This window comes from Hyaena hyaena, unplaced genomic scaffold (assembly GCF_003009895.1).
Source record: "Hyaena hyaena isolate Hyena2069 unplaced genomic scaffold, ASM300989v1 scaffold_340, whole genome shotgun sequence".
Classification (NCBI taxonomy): domain Eukaryota; kingdom Metazoa; phylum Chordata; class Mammalia; order Carnivora; family Hyaenidae; genus Hyaena; species Hyaena hyaena.
In genome coordinates, this window is record NW_024080972.1 from 326,467 (window position 1) to 348,596 (window position 22,130).

Below are 22,130 nucleotides of genomic sequence, written 5' to 3' on the forward strand. Positions count from 1 at the left end.
TGCTTTTACAACTGCTTTTCTTTGATGTTCCTAAATGCTGAAAAGGCTTTCTTAAGTAGAAGAATCTTAAATGTAAATAAACTTTTTAGTCAGTTCACAGTAAACAAATTGAGACATTATTTAAGGTACATAACATATTTTGTGCTTGAACCCTATCAGCATCTTATTTACATAGCAATTAAACAACTCAACTTTCATATTACATTCCAGTGTTTTTTCAATGGATATTTGTAACAAAGAAAATAATATATATATATATATTTAAAAACACTGCAAAGAGAGACATTGATGAAACATTATGCTTAACAACAGATTGGATATGACTAAACCTAATAACTGTCTTTTTGCTCTAAGTCTTGGAGACAAGATTACAAGAGCCTTATTCAGAATTTTTAAATATAGGAAATGCAACATTGAATCATGTAAAGAATGCTTGGTCAAAAATTCTTTTTGAAAGAAAAAGGTTATTTGTCCCCATGTCCCCTTAGAGAATCTTTGTTTGTCAAAGTCTTTCCTTAAAAAGTTGACTTCTACTTAATCTATAAAGAAAACATACAGAAATCTTTAGGTGATTGACCAGCTTATTCAAACCCAGTTTCTATAATGAAAAGATCAAATTTAAGAAAAATGTAACCCCTTTAAGTCACATTTGCATTTATAATTTTCTAGCAAACATTCAATTTCATTGTTACCCTCAGCAATATTTCTTTAAGCATTTTCCAGAAGTTGATGTCAACGTCTGGTCTTTGGAAACTCTCAGAACAGGCAGACTCCATGAAGTTAACATCCCTTCATGGAGTCTACCTAAGCTTTGATACTACATATATTTTTTGTTGTGTACCTTTTATCATTAAAAGTGAAGAAAATGATTACCTGTAATTTCTGAGATATATGTAGGAAATTATACAACTAGCAAGTTAATGAAGGAGGATGAGAAAAGCCAATAAAATAGAATATCTTTAAGTGTCTGGCAAATATACTCCAAATCAAGGCAAAAATTACAATTTAGTGGCAGTGTTCATTTTTTTCTTATAACTTTAAGACTTAGTTGTGCAATAAAATATTAATATTTTAGATTGATATTTATCTTCATTATACTATAGCAACTGGATGCAAAAAATACACATTAGCTATTGTATCAATAAAAGAAAAAAATTCCCAAAATTTTACGAGTTTCTATTTTAATCAGTTTGGATGGAGTGAATAAAATACTTTCCAATCTATATAAACATATATATTTGAGACTATCCATAAATATGTATGAAGTACTTTTCATGTATTCATAGTAAACCCCTTCATCTTTGCTGTTTGTCAAAAAATAGGAAGGTTCAGACAAGCTCAGGACATTCTGAAAAACCAATGTCTTTACAATGCATTAAGGTATCCTGAAATGCTTTAATAGGACACATGGTTTAGGCACAATTGTCCAGTCCTTTATGGTAAAAGTTAGTCAGTTTTGCTCTCTATTTGGGTGCATATACAAGAGCATCCTTTCAGACAATTTAGGTTTATTCCACAGAATGATAATGTGATTTATGGAAGAATTATACTAGCTGTTTCAAGAGAGCATAACTTATTATCTGAGACTCATGTCAAGGAGAATAGAAAACCTAATTTATGTGAGGAGCAATCTCTACGTAAGGGAAAGAGCACTGTGGATATCAGAACATCTGATCTCTCACTTTGGCTTTACTATGAACTAACTCTGAATATAGAAAAGTCAACTGATTTCTAGGTTTCCTACTTTTCTCTTTTATAAGATGTCCATTAAAACTCTAAAAAAGTATATGATAGATTACAGTGATTTCAGTTATATGAATTTTAATACAAAACATATAAAATCAATTTCAAAAATTTTCTGCATGTACTGAAAATGTAAGAATGAGCTAACTATAGGCCTTCTCTAATTTCTTCTATTAAATGTAGGTACCCAATATAACTTGAAAATATTGAGCATAACTATTTTTGCAAAAGGGAAACTAGAAAAGACTGCCTCCCACAGAAAATTTATTAAGAATAGGTGCTCAATTGTTTTTATACAATGAACAATGCCCCTTTTTATATAAATAATCAGGGGAGAAATATTTTTAAGCCATTTTTTTTTCTTTCCATTACCCCACCCACACATAAAATTTTGCTGTAAAGACATCACTTCTATGAGGAGGTATTCATTGTAGATGTACAGAGGTCTATGAAAATCTATGTTTACAAGAAAAAGAACAGATTATCATTCTAACCAACTGCATATTCACACAGGTCCTTAATAAGAGCTATCTGATGATATAATGAATTATCAATTCTTGAGGAAGTGCATACAGTTGGCAACTATTTTTTAAGACTCACTATCAAGCCAACTAAGTTTTCTCATTTTAAATCCTTCATGTCACCTTTTTGACATTTAGTTGAAAATTTGGAACAAACATGATAACATTAAAAATATAAATGAAATTAACAACGGACTGATATTCAACTTTGGAAGTTAAAATAAACTCAAGCGTATATTAGGGTAAAATCATGTTGACAATATGTAAATCAAAACTGTAAAAATGATTGGACTTTTCTTTTAAAATGTCCCCTCCATTGCTTTCCCTCCAAAGGACAAAAGTAGCAAAAGAGGAAGGTAGCAAAAAATGAAACAGGAAATCCTGCTTTAGTAACTGGACATCTCGATTTAATTGGCTAAAAAGTCCAAATGCTAATACTCCTAATAATCAGCCATTCCTTTTGTGTTTTGGTTACATATATCCTTATACAATGGATATCAAATGGAATTTTTTGATTCACCTCGGAGATCTCAAAGTTTCCATTTTTGAATTCCCCTAGTCGTAAGTATGTAACACATTGTCTACTTTGCTTGAAATCTATAACATTTTCCCCAACATCTAGGGCTCCATGATGCAAAATGTCATTTTGCCTATCTTCTGTTCCAGTACTCACTTTAATTTTTTTAATTAAAATTGGATTTTCAAATATAATCACAAAGACGTCTCCTGCTGAAGGTGGTTTTCCCCAAAAGTACTCGTCAACACTACTATAAGCCTTGCTTGCTTCATAATTTTCAAAAACATTCATGTTGGTATATAGATTTGCAGGAGGGTTATCAGGGATGTCAAATGACTCTTCTTCAAAATCATCATCCTTCAGCTTATTTTCAGTCCCTTTATATGATGAATAATAACCCATGTGCTGAAAGAGAGATGGTTTAAAACGGATCACATTTTTCTGAGCTAAAAGACCCCGAAAATGAGTCAATAGCCAATCACAAGGCATTTCTTGATAAAACATCAATAAAAAGTGTGCCAAACGTGGGAGATCATGAGAATGATAAAGTTTTCCAATGTAGCCAAGCTTAGAGAACTCAAGAGTTACCCAGTAGGTTCCTTCTAGGGATGTAATGACTTTCTTGATGGCAGTTAAGAAATTTTTTGAACATCGAACATCATCTTCAAGCATTACATAATAGTCTGAAGTATTGGCACAAAAATTAAGCAGAAAAGCATAATCTACATTTTGCTTGGAACGAAATCTGACTCTGTCTTCTGGATCATTGTAATTTCTTTTAAGGCCATCCAGGATTGGGTAATATTCCTCTGGAGCATGTATAACTATTAGTCTTCCTGCAATAATATGGTGGGCAAATTTCTGTGTAATATCCTGGACTATGACCTCACGCCAAGATGAATTAAAGTCTGCAAGATGAACCACCACTGAAATTTCCTTCAGCTCTTCGTAGCTAGACTGCTCAAAAATTGACTTGATTGTCTCAAGTAAATAGTTTCCTTTTTTTCTTTTCACTGACGACAGTCCAATTGTAAGAAACCCTGAGCAAAAGAATTCAGAAGGAAGACAAATTAAATGTGAAATAGATTTTGAATAACATAGAAAAAACTCTTTCCCCTTAGGCCTGCTACTATATTAGGTAAATCTAGTAAATGATATGCATAGAATATTTTGTGATTAAACAATTATGCTAAACATATAAAGGCTATAGTTCCTAATACATAATTGATTTTTCTATAAAAAAGTCTATTAAGTACAATGACATATGAGCCTTACTGCTGTAAATATTTGTTTATGAAATAAAAAATATGATTGAAGACATTTGACAGCTTAACACTTTCATATATGCCCATTAAAGAAGATAGATGTTTGGATAATATCCACACTATTAAAAAATGCAAAAGGAGATGGTAATTCACACTTAAGGATGACAAACTAGTCTCAAAGATAAAAAAAGAAAATTAAGCATAACTAATGCTTTTACTCATCTTTACATTTTTCATAGAAAACATGGTACATTTTCATTTGTCTTTGATCACTGTCATTATATTACACCAAAAAATTAATAATTGGAATTTGCAATTTTATTTTGAAATTTTCCTATCTTTATAATTAGAATGCAAACAAAATTATAAACTGTTTTTTAAAAATTGAATTATTACTCAAGTGCATTACACATTGTTCTAATATATGAATATCTCAGTTTTCCTTAATTTGAAACACGTTTTCCAGAAATTTTGTCTGGAGGAATTTTTAGCAGATACCTAAAATCTAAAATTACAAACTGGATATTTGTAGAAAATAAAATAAAAGTTTGTGCAATGGCAGTTTACTTCTCAAAGTGTAGTGGTCTTTTTATTGAAATCTTTTCACTTTTTAAAGCTCTGATTCTCACCATGAGCCAGACTGAATAAAATTTCATATGTACTGTTTGGAAAAATAGAAAAATGTTTTTATTTCCCAAGATCATTGTTGTTGTTGTTTTAATTTTATTTATTTCTGAGACAGAGAGAGAGAGAGAGAGAGAGAGAGAGAATGATTGGGGAGGAGCAGAGAGAAAGGAGAGAGAACAAATCCCAAGCAGCCTCCTAGTCCTGCACTAAGCCTAATGTGGGGCCCAATCTCATGACCTGAGCTAAAATCAGGAGTCCAACGCTTAACTGACTTGAGCCACCCAGGTGCCCTGTGATAACCGTTTTAATTCACACACTTATTTGTTGTGACTTATACAATACTGAAAAAGCCCTGGCCAAGAAAAATCTTTCTCACTAGTCTGTCAGAGAGGTAGCGATTAGGGTGGATTTACCACCCTAAATTCTTTTGAAAACTGAGGATGTTCTCTGGTACCATTAAACTCAAGATACCAGCCTTTGCTGATAGCCTTTACAAGAGCCAGTGGTATCAGGATACATAAAAGGCAGGAGACTATGCCTTTTATCTGTAATATGCATCTTGAAAATTCCTAATAGCCTTTTGGGATAGCTTTGCACTCATCATCATTCTGCTTTATAGATGAGGAAACTAAACCACAGGGAGATGCGTTAACTTGTGCAGTGTTAACACTTTGTGAGAAGTATGGTGCCAAGTTCCCAAACGCACAGCTTGTACCCTCTGTTTATATCGCCTCTTTGTATAAAACAGCAGCATATGTGCCAACACACATTAGTAAACTTAGGATGGAAAGGGAGAATTAGTAATGTTTGCACAAAGGTAATGTAACAGATGGAGATAAAAATAAACAGTGGCAAACTTATGCAATTAGAAGAAAGCTTAAGAGCAATAGACATTTGAAATGAAGGAATGATGGAAGATAGACCTAAAGAAACCTGCATTAAGTTAAGCTGCAGATTTCCTCAACCTGGTGATCACAGACTCATACAAACATTTCTTAGCAGGGAACTCAATTTCTGTGGTCTCCACACGATCTGTTAAGAAATTCATGATATCACTGTGTTTCATTGATTCCACGAATCATGTTTTTCACACAGAAACATTTTAAAAGCAGGTTGAATACTACAATTGATGGCATCTTACAATTAAAATGATAAACTGTATTTTCTTGGTGGCACATTAATTAGATCATGATACTCTGTAGAGTTTATAGCGTCTTGAAATTCATGAAGCATGTGTCATATATTACTTCTTTGATCCAAACTGCCTGTAGTGAGTTGAATAGTTTTCTATTTAACTTCAGAATGTGACCTTACTTAAAAATTGAGTTTTTGCAGATGCAATTAGTTAAGGATCTTAAGATAAATCATATCAGATTTAGAGTGGGCTCTACATTCAATGACAGGTGTCCTTGAAGAAGAAAAGAAAACACAGAGAGACACAGCAAGAGAAGAAGATCATGTGGAGATGGCTGCTGGGATAACAGTTATGCCCCCACAAACCAAAGAACGCCAAGAGAGACCAGAAGCTGAAAGAGGCAAGAAAAGATTCTCCCCCATTACTTTTAGAGGGAGAGTGGCTTGGCCAGCGCCTTGATTTCGAACATCTGGTCTCCAGAAACATGAGAGAATAAATGTCCGTCGTTTTAAACTACCTCGTTTGTGGTAATTTGGTATAGCACCTTGGGAAACTAAAACAGTGACTTTCACTACTTCAAAAGTGGTGGCAAGTCATAAAAACCAAAGCATTAGAGTTGGAAAATATATCAATATGGGAATAGTTGTTTTTAAAATTACCTTTAAAATTTTAAATAAATTGATTTTTCTCAGTGTTTCTACATGGTTCTATAATAAACCACTTGAAAGTTTATATTACAATTAGGCATTTTAAAAAATTTCTTTTTGTTGTTATTCATGGAATAGGATCAGTGAGTAATTGCAATTTGTGAAGTTGCAAACATTGAAATGTTTCCCAAAGAATGTATTATATTAGTAAACCCTATAAAGTTTTATTGCTCTACAAATGAAGTCGGTTGTCATTATTTTAAATAAAAAATATTTTATGTACTATATTCTTGATTTAAAAGTGTAGGGATACTTACGCTTTCTTTGTAAAGGTGTGGCAGCTAAGTAGCGATAGGTGACATTGATGGCTCCTGAGAAATTAGATAAATCTTTGAAAGTATGCACATAGCGATCTGAATTCAGTTGATGTGTGGATGTTTCTCTTATAAGTTGTTTGTCTCCTTCCTGAATGCCAAGAAGGTGGAAGAGAAAATAAATAATTAATAGATGGTCATGGATTAAAGTTTCTCCTTATGTAGCGAATATATGGGACTGATATATAACATAGTTATTACATAAATCTCAACTACTGGTACCATAAATTGTAGATCATTATCTCTCACCTGAATTCTCACCTAAAGTCTCTACTCCAGGCTCTCCTACTCTATTGCCCTCTTTATATTCCTCTTCCGTTTGCTTTTCTACAGCATACATTAATAATGGCATTTTCTTTTTTTTCTTTTTTTAAAAAATGTTTTCAATTTATTTATTTTGGAAACACAGAGCACAAGTAGGGGAGGGGCAGAGAAAGAAGGAGACAGTATCCAAAGTAGGCTCCAGGCTCTGAGCTGTCAGCACAGAGCCGGATGCGGGCTCACACTTAGAAACCGTGAGATCATGAACTGAACTGAAGTCAGACATTTAACTGACTGAGCCACCCAGGCGCCCCAATAATGGCATTTTCTTGACCAAAAAAAATCTTCACGTGAAAACTCCCACTGCCTTCATTTAAAATTCAAATTCATCACAATAATTCAATGGTCTTAAAAATTCACAATCGTATATTTTATAGTTTCACGTAAAACTAATTCTTACTACCTTTCCCATACCTGAGTCATATTAAGCTGTTTCCTCTTCTTCAAGCATTGTTAAATAATATTACACAATATTTCTATATAATTCTTTCTCGATAGTTTATTAGTCAAGAAGTTTTAGTCAGTTACTTATATGGCCACTATAATTAAAGACTGTTAAGAATAGATAGCCATGGTTCTTGTGACATTGTGGTGTTTTTTAAAAATATCTTTATCTTAAGGTAAATTTGTACCAAGTCAAGGAAATGTCTTCAGACCTTGCACTGGTTTTTCTCACGATATGTTTGCTCATTGTGTGTGTGTGTGTGTGTGTGTGTGTGTGTGTGTGTGAAATTCTGTTGCAGGTGAAGTCTAGTTCTTTTATATTTAAGATGCCTATTGTGTAATTGGTAATGGACTTGTGTCATTCAATCTCTGGGCAGGTTTATTATTTTTTTTCTTTTTTCTATTCATTTGCTTTTATTTATTTATTTTATTTATTTTTTAAATATAGTTTATTCTCAAATTGGTTTCCATATAACACCCAGTACTCATCCTAATAAGGGCCTTCCTCAGTGTCTGGGCAGGTTTATATTAAAAATATATATTCATTTCCCCCTTCTTCTCCCCCTTGTTCCTCAGTTTGCCTCTCGAATGCTGACAAAAACTGAGAACTGATGGATGTAGGGGGGAGGAGGGGATGGGCATGGAGGAGGGCACTTGTAGGGATGAGCACTGGGTGTTATGTGGAAACTAATTTGACAATAAACTATTTGTAAAAAAATATATATATATTCATATTTAGCTTAAAATATATGTTAGCCATTAATTGGTCTGCTTTTCTCCCTTTCAGTACAAGTTCAATAGTAGACTTTGATTAGCTAGCGACCTTTTGATCAAGTCTTTACTGATTACACATTATTAGCAAAATATCGACTTGATTGCCCTTTGTACATGGCTTACTACCATGGGTAGAATATATTTAAAATAACTATTCAGAAAGAATTTTGCTGTTTCTGGCTAGTGTCTACTGTACTATGTGATGTTATATGGATCCACTTCTACTATTCCACATAGAATGGCAGATCAAGCCCATGAAAGTCATGAAGAAAATAAGGAAAGTAAATGCATTAAACAAATTTGGTCCTCATATTATCTGCCTATGGTCAATAAAACTTTAATTGAACCCCTGCTATACAAATTAGAAAGGATTCAAGTACGGTTTTTACCTTATTTGGAACATTCACCACTTTACATAAAGTCAGATATCAATGCAGAAAGTGACTGTCTCAAAATTTAAATTCAATGGCAAGACTGGAATTGTCTTAGAATAAATATTGAGAATAGCAGGCTATGACAGATCATTGCCAATTCAAGATCCACTCTAAATGTCCTTTTTGTATACTCAATTATGCTTATAAACCTATACTTGGTCATTAATACTGTATTTCTATATTTTATATTGCCTTGATAACTGAGAAAAAATATGTCAGTCCTTTAAAATATTTACAATATATTTGCCATCTATAAGTGACAGGCTTTCAAAATATATGGAATCATACCTTGAATTCTATATTGCTTATAAATATACTAATTGAATATCTATTAAATTGTGATAATTTTAATTTTTTACACATAAATATTTTCCTCTGTGTCTTTCTGAGAACCTATAAAACATTACTAAAGTTTTAAAATCCACAAACTTAGGATTGCCAAAACGTAACTAAGGACTCAGTTCAACATCAGCTACTTTAACAGTAATGTAATAGTGCCCATTATCAATAAGGTCTAGAAGAAATTTCTATAAAAATCACAGTTAACACAATACTGAATTCATTTTACCATTCTGTTCTTATGTGCTGTTACATTCTAAAGGCAGTGCAGGATATTGAATATTTCTTTAAGAATTCTATCTTGAATGTGTAAAAATCCAGACCTTTTCTGTGTTAAGATAGAGTACATTCATCCTGATTGAAGGACATAACAGAATGTAAAATAAAATGGAACTTATATGAAAGCACTTTATTAAATTCTCAAGAACAAGCTTCTTTACACTTTGCAGCATAAATAAATAATGCAACTTTCACCTGAGTCAGCCTTGTTGGCTGCTTTCCAGAGGCATCTACCTGAACTGCTAGGCTCTCCCTGGATACCTTCTTTCTGTAGCTACTATACTGTGGTGTATTTCTCAGTAATAAGACAAAGCTTTATGACAATCATTTTCTGGATAGGAATGCAATTCAATGGACTAGCTACAGACTAAGTATATACCCTAGTGGCTACTTTGAAGATGCTCACAGCCCAGAGGCTAAGTTGATTGGGCATGCAGTGTCTCTTCTATTTAGTTTGCCTTGTAATAGCATTTGTCTCTTACACTGAGCTTAGATTCCTTTCCCAGTGAAAGGCACGTGTGTTCCGAGTATGCAAACAGTACATTAAACTGTTATATGCCCAGTATTCAGGCCACAAATGGATTTTCCAGCAAAAAAACAGCAGAATATAATGTGCTAAGTAACTCCAGAGATTTTTAACGTGTAACTGTTTATCTGTTTTCTCCAAATTGTAACTATTATTTCCCCCCTGAAATAAGGAAGAAAGGAAAAAAAAAGATCTCCTAATGTCTATGTTTAGAAAATTGTACACATTGTGGCATTCTGGAGTCAAAAAAATCAAATCAGATAATTTTATGACATCTGAAATAAACACAGACCTTTTTAGTCAAAGGAAGAAGTGTTAAAAAGAAACTATTTTGAATATTAGTAGGTGGCTGGCTTTCCATGGGTATTAAACACTTTTAGAAAACCAATATTGGGGCGCCTGGGTGGCTCAGTTGGTTAAGCATCCCACTTAGGCTCAGGTCATGATCTCACGGTTCATGGGTTCGAGCCCCACATCGGGCTCTGTGCTGACAGCTAGCTCAGAGCCTGGAGCCTGTCTTCAGATTCTGTGTCTCCCTCTCTCTCTGACCCTCCCTTGCTCATGCTATCTCTATCTCTTTCTCAAAAAGAAATAAAACATTGAAAGAAAAAACAGTATTAATGTAATTTTACATTAATTATTTAAAGAACTTTTTAAACCTTTATATATATTAAGCTTTCAGATAAAAATTAGCTCTAACTGCAGTTTAGGTAAAATATCATCCAGTAAATAGTGAGAAATTAAACTAGCAAAAATACTGTCATTAAATTTTCAGTAAAGGTTATGATATTATTTAACAATCATTTTAACTCATTTTTCCACTTTAATATAAGTGTTTAAAAATAATTTTATATATATTTTTTAATTTTAGAGAGAGAGTGAAAGCATCAGCAGGAGAGAGGGGCAGAGGGAGAGGAGAGAATCTTAAGCAGTCTCTATTCTTAGCATGGACACAGACACAGGGCTCTATCCCATGACCCTGGGATGATGACTTCAGCTAAAGAAGAGTTGGATGCTCCACCAACTGAGCCACCGAGGTGCCTCCAAATAATTTCAATTTTAGAACTAAGGAGAAATATCTTCTCTATAATTGGGCTTATTTGTAAATTTGACTAGATATATGTCTAATATAGACAGAGAAAATTTCCTTGAGAAAGTACTCTTTAGTAAGAGCTGCTTCATTAAATCATACCTTTTACATTATATGGCTAGGACTGAAGTATAGATAGAACTGGGGAAAATTCACAAAACAGGGCAATAGTATTTGATCTTTTTGTAGATATATACTCTATTACTTCTTAAAGATTTTATAATAAATTTCTTAATAGATAAATAAATTTATAATAAATTTAAAGAGGTTTTATAGAAGGATGTTTGCTGCATAAAACGGTCATTTGTCTGTTTAAAATGAAACACTGCAGTTGCATTTGAAAGTGTCTCATGAATCCAGCAAGTCATTAAATGCAATAAGGATCCTGTCAATACTGTGTGTTTGATTTACAAGATGTGATTTACTGCTACCAGTAGACACAGATGTAAGAAATAATTTTTATTACAAAATTAAATCACTTATGAAAATCTCTTCTAATTAATTTGTGATCTTTAATTTTATCCAGAAAAATATAGCTGGATCACATGGGTCTTGATATATTGTCTTTAAGTCTTATAAACCTAATAATCAGGTTTAAAGAAAAAATCAAAATGCATATCATTAGTACATTTCTACAGTTTTCTATGTTTACCTAAATCATCCCTAGTCAAATTTTATGAATCTGTGGTGATTTCAGCCACTGTGAATTGTCTGTGGATCATAGAATGAAGGGTCCACAAGACGAAGACCTGTACATGAATGTAAAAGGCATAGGCAAAGACAAAATCTAGGAATCTGGCAGAATTTCATCATCAAACAATGCTAAAGGAAGTAAGATGCTTTACATAAGACTTCCTAAGAGTATGTGTACCAACTAAGATCAAATGGTTAGGTTATAGGACATAGAATAATATATGGAAAATCATGGGTAGTTAATAAATCATGTTCAATAAATAAAACATTTTACTGGGGAATGCTTTTGGTGGTTATTGTCAGATTTTCTCTTGCTAATATATTAATTGAAACTTTCAGCATGCTTGCACTATGGAAAGTACTTTTTAGTCCTTTGTGTGTCCAAGATTTTGATTTTCTGAAATATATGAATAGGAATAATAGCATAAAAATTAGGATTTTTCCAGATAACTTAAGCTCAATTCAGAATGAAAATGAGTAAGCAATAATGCCCATGAAATGAATGATGTGATACTTATAACAACAACAAATAATAGAACAAATTAAGTTCTCAGAATTAGCCAGAGTAAGTCCTTTGTACATTTCTAGAATTTACTTAAAATTAATTTATATGCTATATACTAATTTATTCTTTTTTAAACTACTGAATAGTTTTCACATCATTGTTTCTAGTTCTTAAGGTTCTATGTTACTCTTCAGTAAATTTAAATATATAACATGGTGGCCATTTATGGCTATTCAAAATCAAATGAGGTGTCATATATAATAACAAAATAGAATAATTAGTATCATTAGTTAAAATATAGAATTTTGAAAATCTTTATAAGAAAATTGTAAAGGACTCATATCTGTAAGCAATTTTCAAAGTTCTATATTTTTAAACTAAATCTCAAAGTGGTTCAACATACTATTAATTCAGCATGGTGATGATGGCTAATTTGTTTATAACTAAATATACATATTTGAAGTGCAAGATACAACATTAAAGAAAATGTTGCAACATAAACCAAAATAATTGTAATGTTGTTAATATATAATTAATAAAAAAAAGTAGCTAGATAGAAAACATGCATGTCACAATTTTGCTCAAACTAGGGTTGTGCCAGCAGCCTGGGACTGAAGTTTGTTACAATTGGACTAAGTCTAGTTTGACTCAGGCCTTATTTGTAACAAAAACAAAATAAAGAACCTCCAAAACTTACCAGAACATAGCTGTCTTCAATGTACAAGTTCATAAAGAGAAGGAAAATGACAAGAACTCCCAAGAATGACACTGTGGAACGTTTTCGCAGGCATCTCATTTTATCTAGTATTTCAAAAATATGCTTCATTTGATAAAATTTAAGCATTCTATCCTGTGGAAAAGAGGCACTGAATTACTGGCAGTGAATGTTGGATGTAAATATTTCTTCATCATAGATATAAAAAACCAGGCCTTAATAAAATGTCACCCTTCAAATGTTTGAACTAATATCATTTCCACTTTCACACATATGATTACAGAGTGTTGATATCTTAACATAAGGTCAATGCACCAGGTTTATATTGTTGTGAAGTATTTTGTTTCAAATTTGTTTTACATGGATAGATTTTTAATGTACCTAGAATTTATCTTTGTGTTTTTTATCATGTAATATAATAATTTTATAGCTTTACTTTTCATTTGGAGAGTGAATAGTCTTCCACGTTCTGTATACTGGCCATAACTACTAGTCACATTACCACTCTTGACTTTAAGGGTGTGGGCAAGTGTACTCTTCCATGTAATGGAAAGTAAAGAACATTACTATTGTATAGCACACTTTATATCGAATCATCCATTCTTTTGATTTGTGAAGCTGCTTCCATAATAAGGTCACTTTAAAATTTGCATTTATAGGTTGAAAATGTATTTACAGATCCATCATTTATAACCTTTCCAATAAGGAAATGCATAGCAATTTTGGACCGAACCATTCTAAGTGAAATTCTGTTACCTGGAAATGATTCTGTAGATAAAACAGCATTATGTTTGTAAAAGAGTTTTTAATCTTTTTTAATGTTTTTTTTTGTTGTTTATTTTGTTTTGTTTTGTTTGAGAAATCCGAAGCAAGCTCCAGGCTCTGATCTGTCAGCACAGAGTCTGACAGGAGGCTTGAAACCACAAACTGCAAGATCATGACCTGAGCTGAGGCAGATCCTCAACTGACTTAGCCACCTAGGCAACCCTCTAAAAGATTTTTGTCTGGATGTTTTTTATTAAGTGTTTTTATTTATTTCTGAGAGAGAGAGAGAGAGAGTTTGAGCAGGAGAGGGTAACAGAGAGGGGGAGATACAGAATGTGAAGCAGGCTCCAGGCTCTGTGCTAGCTGTCAGCACAAAGCCCGACACGGGACTGGAACCCACGAACCGTGAGATTATGACCTGAGTCGAAGTCAGACACTTAACCGACTAAACCACCCAGGCGCCCCTGTCTGGATTTTGAAAATCGGCAAAAATACAAAGAATTATAATCTAGTCATACACCAAGAGACAAAATATTTTTAAATGTCAGACAAAATATTTTTAAATATGAAGACTTAACAATAGTATGAAAATCCTGTATTCCCTCTAACTCAGCAGTTATGCTTCTAAGAATCTATTCAAAGACAATTGTATTGTGAGTAAATGTTTAGCTATGGTGTTACAAGACAGTGATGTTTATAAAATAAACTGGAAACTATCTGTAAGATGTTAACAGCTGCTATCTTGGTATAGAAGAATTATCAAAAAAGTTCAGTCTTATTTTTACTTTTTTCATTTTCCATACTTTCAAATGTATGTACATTCAGTAATAGTTAAAAAGTTATTTTTAATTTTCAAAATTCGCTATCTCTATAGTCCAAAGGAAAAGTAAAACTTCATTTTATTTTGAAAGCAAAAAAGCATAAACACATTTTTTTCAAGAAAAAATTTAAAAATACGTTACAGTTTATGGTGTGTTCTGGATGTTCTGAATTTGAATGTAATAACTTACATAAAGGCTAAGTCAAGAGGAAGTATATTCTAATTCTATTCCTTTGAGACAAAGACCAAATTTAAATAATGTGATCACAATTGAATCTGTAAAGTTCAAATGTAAATAATTATATATAAAGAATAAGAATATTTATTAGAATTTATTAAATACAGTTTGTATGGGCAATTCACTGATCCTTCATTACAATGAATAACATAACAATGTTAAAAATTTAATATTATCATTAGTTGACAGATGAAAAAAAGAAGAAAAAAAAAGTTTTCTTGCAGTGTCTCCATTAGGGATGATTCCAGATATTAAATCTTAAAGTTGACCAAAGTCTGCTCTATTAACCACTAATGGTGTACCGTTTACTAATTAGGTTTCATATGACATCTTATTTTTTTAATTTTTAATATTTATTTATTTACAGTATGTGCATGGGCAGGAAAGGGGCAGAAAGAGAAATCGTAATCAGGCTCCATGCTGTCATACAAATGGCCAAACAGTAAAGGAAAAGACACTCAACTTTACATATTATAATGGAAATGTAAATAAAAATCATAATGAGATATCACACCACATCTGTTTAAATGGTTCTTTTCTTTCTTTTTTTTTTTAAATGTTTTATTTATTTCTAGGAGAGAGAGAGACAGCGTGAGCAGGGGAGGGTCAGAGAGAGAGGGAGTGACAGACTGAAACAGGCTCCAGGCTCTGAGCTGGCAGTCAGCACAGAGCCCGACGCGGGGCTCGAACCCACGAACAGCGAGATCATGACCTAAGCGAAAGTCGGACGCTTAACCGACTAAGCCACCCAGGCGCCCCTAAATGGTTATTTTCAAAAGGCTAGACATAACAAGCATTGGTGAGGATGTGGAGGAAAGAGAACCCTTGTGCACTGTTGGTTAGATGTAAATTGATGCAGGCACTGTGGAAAAAGAATGACATTTCCTCAAAAAATTTAAAATAAAACTACCATGTGATCCAGCAATTCCACTTCTGGGTATATATATGAAGGCAAGGAAATTGCTATCTTGAAGAGATATCTGCACCTCCATATGGACTGTAGTATTATTCACAATAGTCAAGATATGAAAACAAACTAAGTATCTGTCAACAGATGAGTAAATAAAGAAAATGTGGCATATACATACAGGTGTGTGTGTACATATACACATATACGTATACATACATATTACACACACACCTAGACATACACACATATTCAACCATAAAAAAGAAAGAAATTTTGCCAATTTTTAGAACATGATTAGACCTTAAGGACATTATGCTAGGTCACATAAGTCAGAGCGAGAAACAAAAGTACTGTGTGATTTCATACACAGAATCTGAAAAAGTCAAATACATAAAAAAGGGGGTTTAGAATAATGGTTGCAGGAGGCTGAGAGGGTAGGAGAAACAGGGAGATGTCAGTCAAAGGGAATAGGCTCCAGTTATAAGATGAGTAAGTTCTGAATATCTAATGTATTACATAGTGCCTAATAGTTAATAGTATGGTATGATATATTTGCAAGTTACTAAGAAAGTAGGTCTTAAATATTCTCACCACAAAAAACAAGAAAGTAATTATATGAAGTGATGGAGGTGTTAATTACCCTCATGGTAATCATTTTGTGATATATACATGTATCAAATCATCAGATTGTATATTTTATGTTTAGAAAACATGTCAATTATATTTTAATATACTCAGGAGAAAATATAGAAAAGAAACCTCATGTTCATATGGCTTACTAGTGAATTCTACCAAATATTTTTGAGGAAACAATATTAACTCTACATGAGCTCTTTCAGACAATAGAGTAAAAAAAATATTAGCGAAGTTTCTTGACATGCAATGCTATATTAGTTTCAAGTGTACACATATTGATTTGACAGGTCTATACATTACTCAGTGCTCTCTATGGTCAATGTAGTCACCATTTGTTATTACAGTATTATTCACTATATTCTGTATGCTGTATTTTTATATCTGTGACTTACTTATTATATGAATGGAAGTTTGTATATCTTAAACCCTTCATCTATTATGCCCATCCTTTCACCCACCTTCCCTTTGGCAGCCACCATCTTGTTCTCCATTTTTAAGAATTTGTTTGTTTTATTTTTTATATTCCACATAGAAGGAAATCATATGGTTTCTGTCTTTCTCTGTCTGACTTATTTCACATAGCATAACTCTTAAATCCATCCATGTTGTTGCAAATGGCAAGATCTCATTTTTAAGGACAAGTAGTATTTCACTGTATGTGTGCATGAGTGTGTGTGTGCATATGTGTGTATGTATATAGATAGATATAGATGATATAAATATAGATAGATATATCTTCTTTATTCATTCATCTATGGAAGGACACTTGAGTTGCTTCCATATCTTGGCTATTGTAACTAATGCTACAGGAAACATAAGGAAGCATCTAACTCTCCAAATTACTACTTTTATTTTATAGCCAGTAGTGAAATAGTCAGTAGTGAAATGACTGAATCAAATGGTATCTCTATCTTTAATTTTTTGAGGAAACTCCACACTATTTTCCAAAGCGACAGTACCAATTTACCTTTCTACCAGAGGTGCATAAGGGTTCCCTTTTCTCCACATCCTCACCAACATTTGCTATTTGTTGTTTATGTTAGTTTATTTTACTAATTTAATTTATATATATATATATTTTTTTTACAAATAGTTTATTGTCAAATTAGTTTCCACATAACACTCAGTGCTCATCCCCACAAGTGCCCTCCTCCATGCCCATCCCCTCCTCCCCCCCACATCCATCAGTCCTCAGTTTTTGTCAGCATTCAAGAGTCTCTCATGGTTTGCCTCTCTCCCTTTCCGCCACCATTTCCGCCCTTCTTCTCCCCCTTGTTCCTCCGTCAAGTTCCTCCTAATCCTCTTGTACGTGCAAACATATGATATTTGTCCTTCTCTGCCTGACTTATTTCGCTCAGCATAACACCCTCAAGGTCCATCCATGTTGCTACACATGGCCAGATTTCATTCTTTCTCATTGCCATGTAGTATTCCATGGTATAGATAAACCACATCTTCTTGATCCATTCATCTGTTGATGGACACTTAGGCTCTTTCCATGTTTTAGCTATTGTGGAGAGTGCTGCTATGAACAATTTTTTTATATTTAGAGAGAGAATATGAGCAGTGTAGAGGCAGAGAGAGAGGGAGAGAGAGGATCTCAAGCAGTGCAGAACCTGACACAGGGCTGGAATTCACAAAACTGTGAGCTCATGACCTGACCAAAATCAAGAGTTGGACGATCAACCAGTTGAGCCACCAAGGTGCCCCATCTATTTCTTGTCTTTTCATAACTAGCCATTTTGATTGGTTTGAAGTGATATCTCAGTGTGGGTTTGATTTGCATTTCCTGGATGATTAGTGATGTTGCATATCTTTCCCAATTTAGAAAATAGATTTTTATATTATTATTTAACTCATTTTACAAATAATTTTATAAGAGTAAAAAATGATGATGAAAACAACTTCATTATAAATATAAGAATTTAAACATAACTAACCCAACTTTAATTCTTTATTTTTTTCCTATTTGAAAGTATATATCCCCCAAATATATGATGCTTCAAAAATGTTCAACCATCACTCCTGAGGGAGGAACATATACATCTTGTAAGTTCTGATTCCAGCTTTCTAGTACATCTCAAATAGGTATCGTAACTTCAGTTTCTTCCTGAACTTGCAACATCAAGATTCAGGACTCTTGGGAAATTTGATGGCTCATAAGTTTGTTAAGGCAAGAACAACCTTCTTATTTGGTTCATAACAACTGTAGAAACACTAATAACATGTCTACATCATCCATTTCCTTCCAGTTCTTTTTGTTTACACTCTTGCATTTGTGTGCTGACAATCTTATCAAGTAAATTTTGTTGCAAACATCATAAGAAATGAAAGAATGCTGTTCCATACTTGTTTAGCAAAATAGAATTGTTAGGCTTTTGTTGCATCATGTTTTGAGATGAAATCCTCTCTGTTTGAGGAAGTTCTGAATGAAAAATACCTTATTTTCTTTATTCTTTAAACATATATCTTTTACTCAGCAATTAATCCGAGTTTTTATACTATCAATTTTACCATTATCGTGTTGTCGAGAGTACCACTCTTTCTGCATTCTCCTAATAATTATGAAGTAAATCCTTCTGTTTACATTTTTTTCCTTGTCATTATCAGAAAATGAAGAACTCTGAATATTCAGCTGTGTTCAATGAAAGGTATAAAAACACCTACAAAGATAGTATTTTAGATTTCATTTTTACCTACTTGAAAGATCATGCAACACTGTTCAGCACAATACCAAGAGATTTAATGCACAGTATTGTGACTAGAGACACAATATGGCATTAAAGTCATCAAACTTGCTAAGAAACCAGATCTTAATTATTCCCAGCAGAACAAAGAAATGATCACTACATGATATGATGGAGGTGCTATTACTATAATGACAATTATGTTACAACATATAAAGATATCAAATAAACATGCTTATACTTATACAGTGTTATATGTCAAATACATTTCAATGAAAATAAAGACATACCAGAAAAAAATAAATTAACAGTGCCTTTTGATGAGGAATAGTTTTTAATGTTGATAAAGTAGAATTTATCATTTTTTAAATTGTAGAGCTTTTCTGTGTTCTACATATTTTCTTGTTTTCTAATAGGAGCTATATAGCTTTTAGGTTTAGGTTTACAAATGATCTTAAATGAAATTTGGCTTGTGGTGTGGGGAAAAGGATGAAGTTTCTTTTTCATCCTATAGACTTCATCAGTTGCTCAAGCACCACTTGTAGAAAGACTGTACTTGGTGCCTTTGCTGAAAATCAATTTGATATATATGTGGTTATATATATTTGGTATATATATCTCTTTGGTATATTAATCTATCTTTTTAAAAAAATATTTGCATTTATTTATTCATTTTGAGAGAGACAGAGAGAGCAGGTTAAGGAGGGCAAAGAGAGAGAATCCCAAACAAGTTTCATACCATCAGTGTGGAGCCCAATGATGGGCTTGAACTCATGAAATGTGAGATCATGACCTGAGCTGAAACCAAGAGTAAGATGCTTAACCTGTTTAGCCACCCAAGCATCCATTTATTTTTCTATCTTAATGCCAATACTAAATTATCCGAATTGTCATCTCTTTATTAGGTCTTGAAATAAGATAAGGTGAGTCTTTTAATGTCACTTTTCTTTTCCAAGATTTTTTTTTTTTTTTTGGCTATTTCAGGCCCCTTGTATTTCTATGTAAATTTTATCATAATTGTTTATTTTGACAGAAAAAAACTAGTTAGGATTTTTATTAGGACTTAGTTGGGTCTGCAAATAAACTATCTTATAATCAATACACATTTCTACAAAAAGAAAGCTACAACTAAGTTATTAGGATCTAGAAATATACAACTGATATTTTAATATTAATACCTTGAATTGTGTGGCCTTCTTAAACAGTCATCGCATCTTTAATCAAAGGCAGTTTCAATGCTTATTTTTGAATCTATAAGGTATTACAATTTGTTGTTGCTGCTGCTGCCTTATTTATTTACTGGCAACAGCCTCCAATATAATATTAAATGGAAGCAATGCAGTACTGAAGGAAAATCTGTTCTAATGTTAGAGAGATGCACATTATCTCACTGAGGATGTTCCCTTCTATCCCTAAATTGCTGATGTGTTTTCATGAATGAGTGTTGGATTTTGCCAAATACTGCTCACCTGTTAAGTTGATCATATGGATTTTTGTCTCCATTATTCTTTCAATATGATGGATTATATTGATTGATTTTAGAATTTAAACCAAATATAACTAAATATTAAGTAATTATATAATTATATGCATACATAAAAAACCTATGTGCATATATAATTCTGCTTCTAAGCATTATCCCCTTTGTTGACTTCTGCTATAGAATGCTTGTTTTAGAGAGGCCACCAGTCTAAGGCTAATTTTACCCCTGCTACTAAGGCAATACTCGTCTGAGTACACTATTTGATATTCAATATATTACAATTTTTTTTCTATTCTGGATGAAGAAAACATTATTTCTGCCTTTGCATTCCACACACTGTTAATAAAATAGGAAATTATTTTCTCCAGTGATTACTTACCAGCATTGGATAGTGAGACATGAAGAAAACCCTTTGTAGAGTTCCTTCTCTCTCTCCCTCTCTCTCTCTCTCTCTCTCTCTCTCTTTTTCCCTTGTAGTCCCCATGTAGCTTTCTCATCTCTAGTACTCTGCCTGGGAATTCTAGCCATTATTACGGAATTGCAAAATTCTCAATTACATCTCATCACCTTAGGAAGATCACCTGTCTCATTGGGTTCTCTCACCTCTTACTACAGCCTAGAAACTCTAAACAGTAAGCTGTGCCAATCATCCCAATTGTTTCCCTTCTATAATGAATCACACCCTTTTCTGCTTGTTGTACAAGTGTGTAAATTTGTTTCACAATTTTAGTCTAGTTCTTAAGTTGTTTAAGGAGAGAGGGTAAAACTGCTCCTTATTTCTCCATCATGGTCAGAAACATCTTGCTGTTTAAAAAATTATTTGCCTGTGCTTTCTTCCCTTTTTCTTGAGAAATATTATTGCATTGTTGTCTTGCTTTTAATGTTACTTGGGACATCTACTGCCACTTGTTTTTCTTTCTGTTATAAATTATTTGGCAAATGTAAAATGGGTTGGTTGTGTTGTCTAGAGTTGTTAAATATTCTTTTTTATATTTGAGATGGAATCAGGTATATCATGAGGTTATCCGTTCTTGAATAGCTTGAGGAAACTTTGACAAAAGGCAACACTGCACAGTGCAATATCAATATATTTAATGTATTTAAGTGCACATCTAATATATTTAATTGTACACCTATTTTTTAAACAGAGGTAGAGAAGATGGTGGAAGAATAGTGTATAAATGCTCTATATTCTGACGGTACAAAAATTAACCAATTAAAAATGTGAGGTAAAGAGAAGAAGGGGAAGTAGAACAAGCTCGTCTACATCTATACTGTGTAGACAACAGGTATGAGTCAAAGACTGTGATTTAAAACAGACAACACAAGTATCAGATGTGAAAGTAAGGAAATGGGACTAATGGCATATTTAAAGATATTAATAAACAGTAACTACAAAAAAAATGCAAAAACTCCAAATAGCAAATACCAAAATAAATAAAAGAAATATCTAAAAAATCTACCACATAGAGAAATATATTAAATATTCCCTAATACAGAGAGTAAGCACACCATAAGGCAATAGGGTTGAGACCAAACACATTAGTAGTATCAATAAATGCAAATGGGCTTAATTCATTATTTATTTATTTATAAGTTTATTTATTTGAGAGAGAGAGAGAGAGAACATGAGCAGGGGAGG

At 32.7% G+C, this 22,130-nt stretch overlaps 1 protein-coding gene across 1 annotated transcript; it reads right to left on the bottom strand.

Annotated features, from left to right (window-relative positions):
- Window positions 1-2,649: 2,649 nt before the first annotated feature.
- MGAT4C (MGAT4 family member C) lies at window positions 2,650-13,078 on the bottom strand. Its single transcript, XM_039249518.1, has 3 exons — window positions 12,932-13,078; window positions 6,773-6,920; window positions 2,650-3,821 (listed from the first exon to the last, which is right to left on the bottom strand). Exons 1-3 carry the CDS (start codon window positions 13,076-13,078, stop codon window positions 2,680-2,682), a joined length of 1,437 nt encoding a protein of 478 aa, XP_039105449.1. The 3' UTR covers window positions 2,650-2,679.
- Window positions 13,079-22,130: the final 9,052 nt, after the last annotated feature.

What these genes read in the sequence shown, in the direction of transcription:
- MGAT4C (XM_039249518.1), bottom strand. Translation starts at nt 13,078, where the DNA reads ATGCTTAAATTTTATCAAATGAAGCATATTTTTGAAATACTAGATAAA. An exon ending in TTGAAGACAGCTATGTTCTG is followed by an intron (nt 6,921 to 12,931) that starts GTAAGTTTTGGA and finishes CTTGGCATTCAG; the next exon opens with GAAGGAGACAAACAACTTAT. An exon ending in CACACCTTTACAAAGAAAGC is followed by an intron (nt 3,822 to 6,772) that starts GTAAGTATCCCT and finishes TCTTTTGCTCAG; the next exon opens with GGTTTCTTACAATTGGACTG.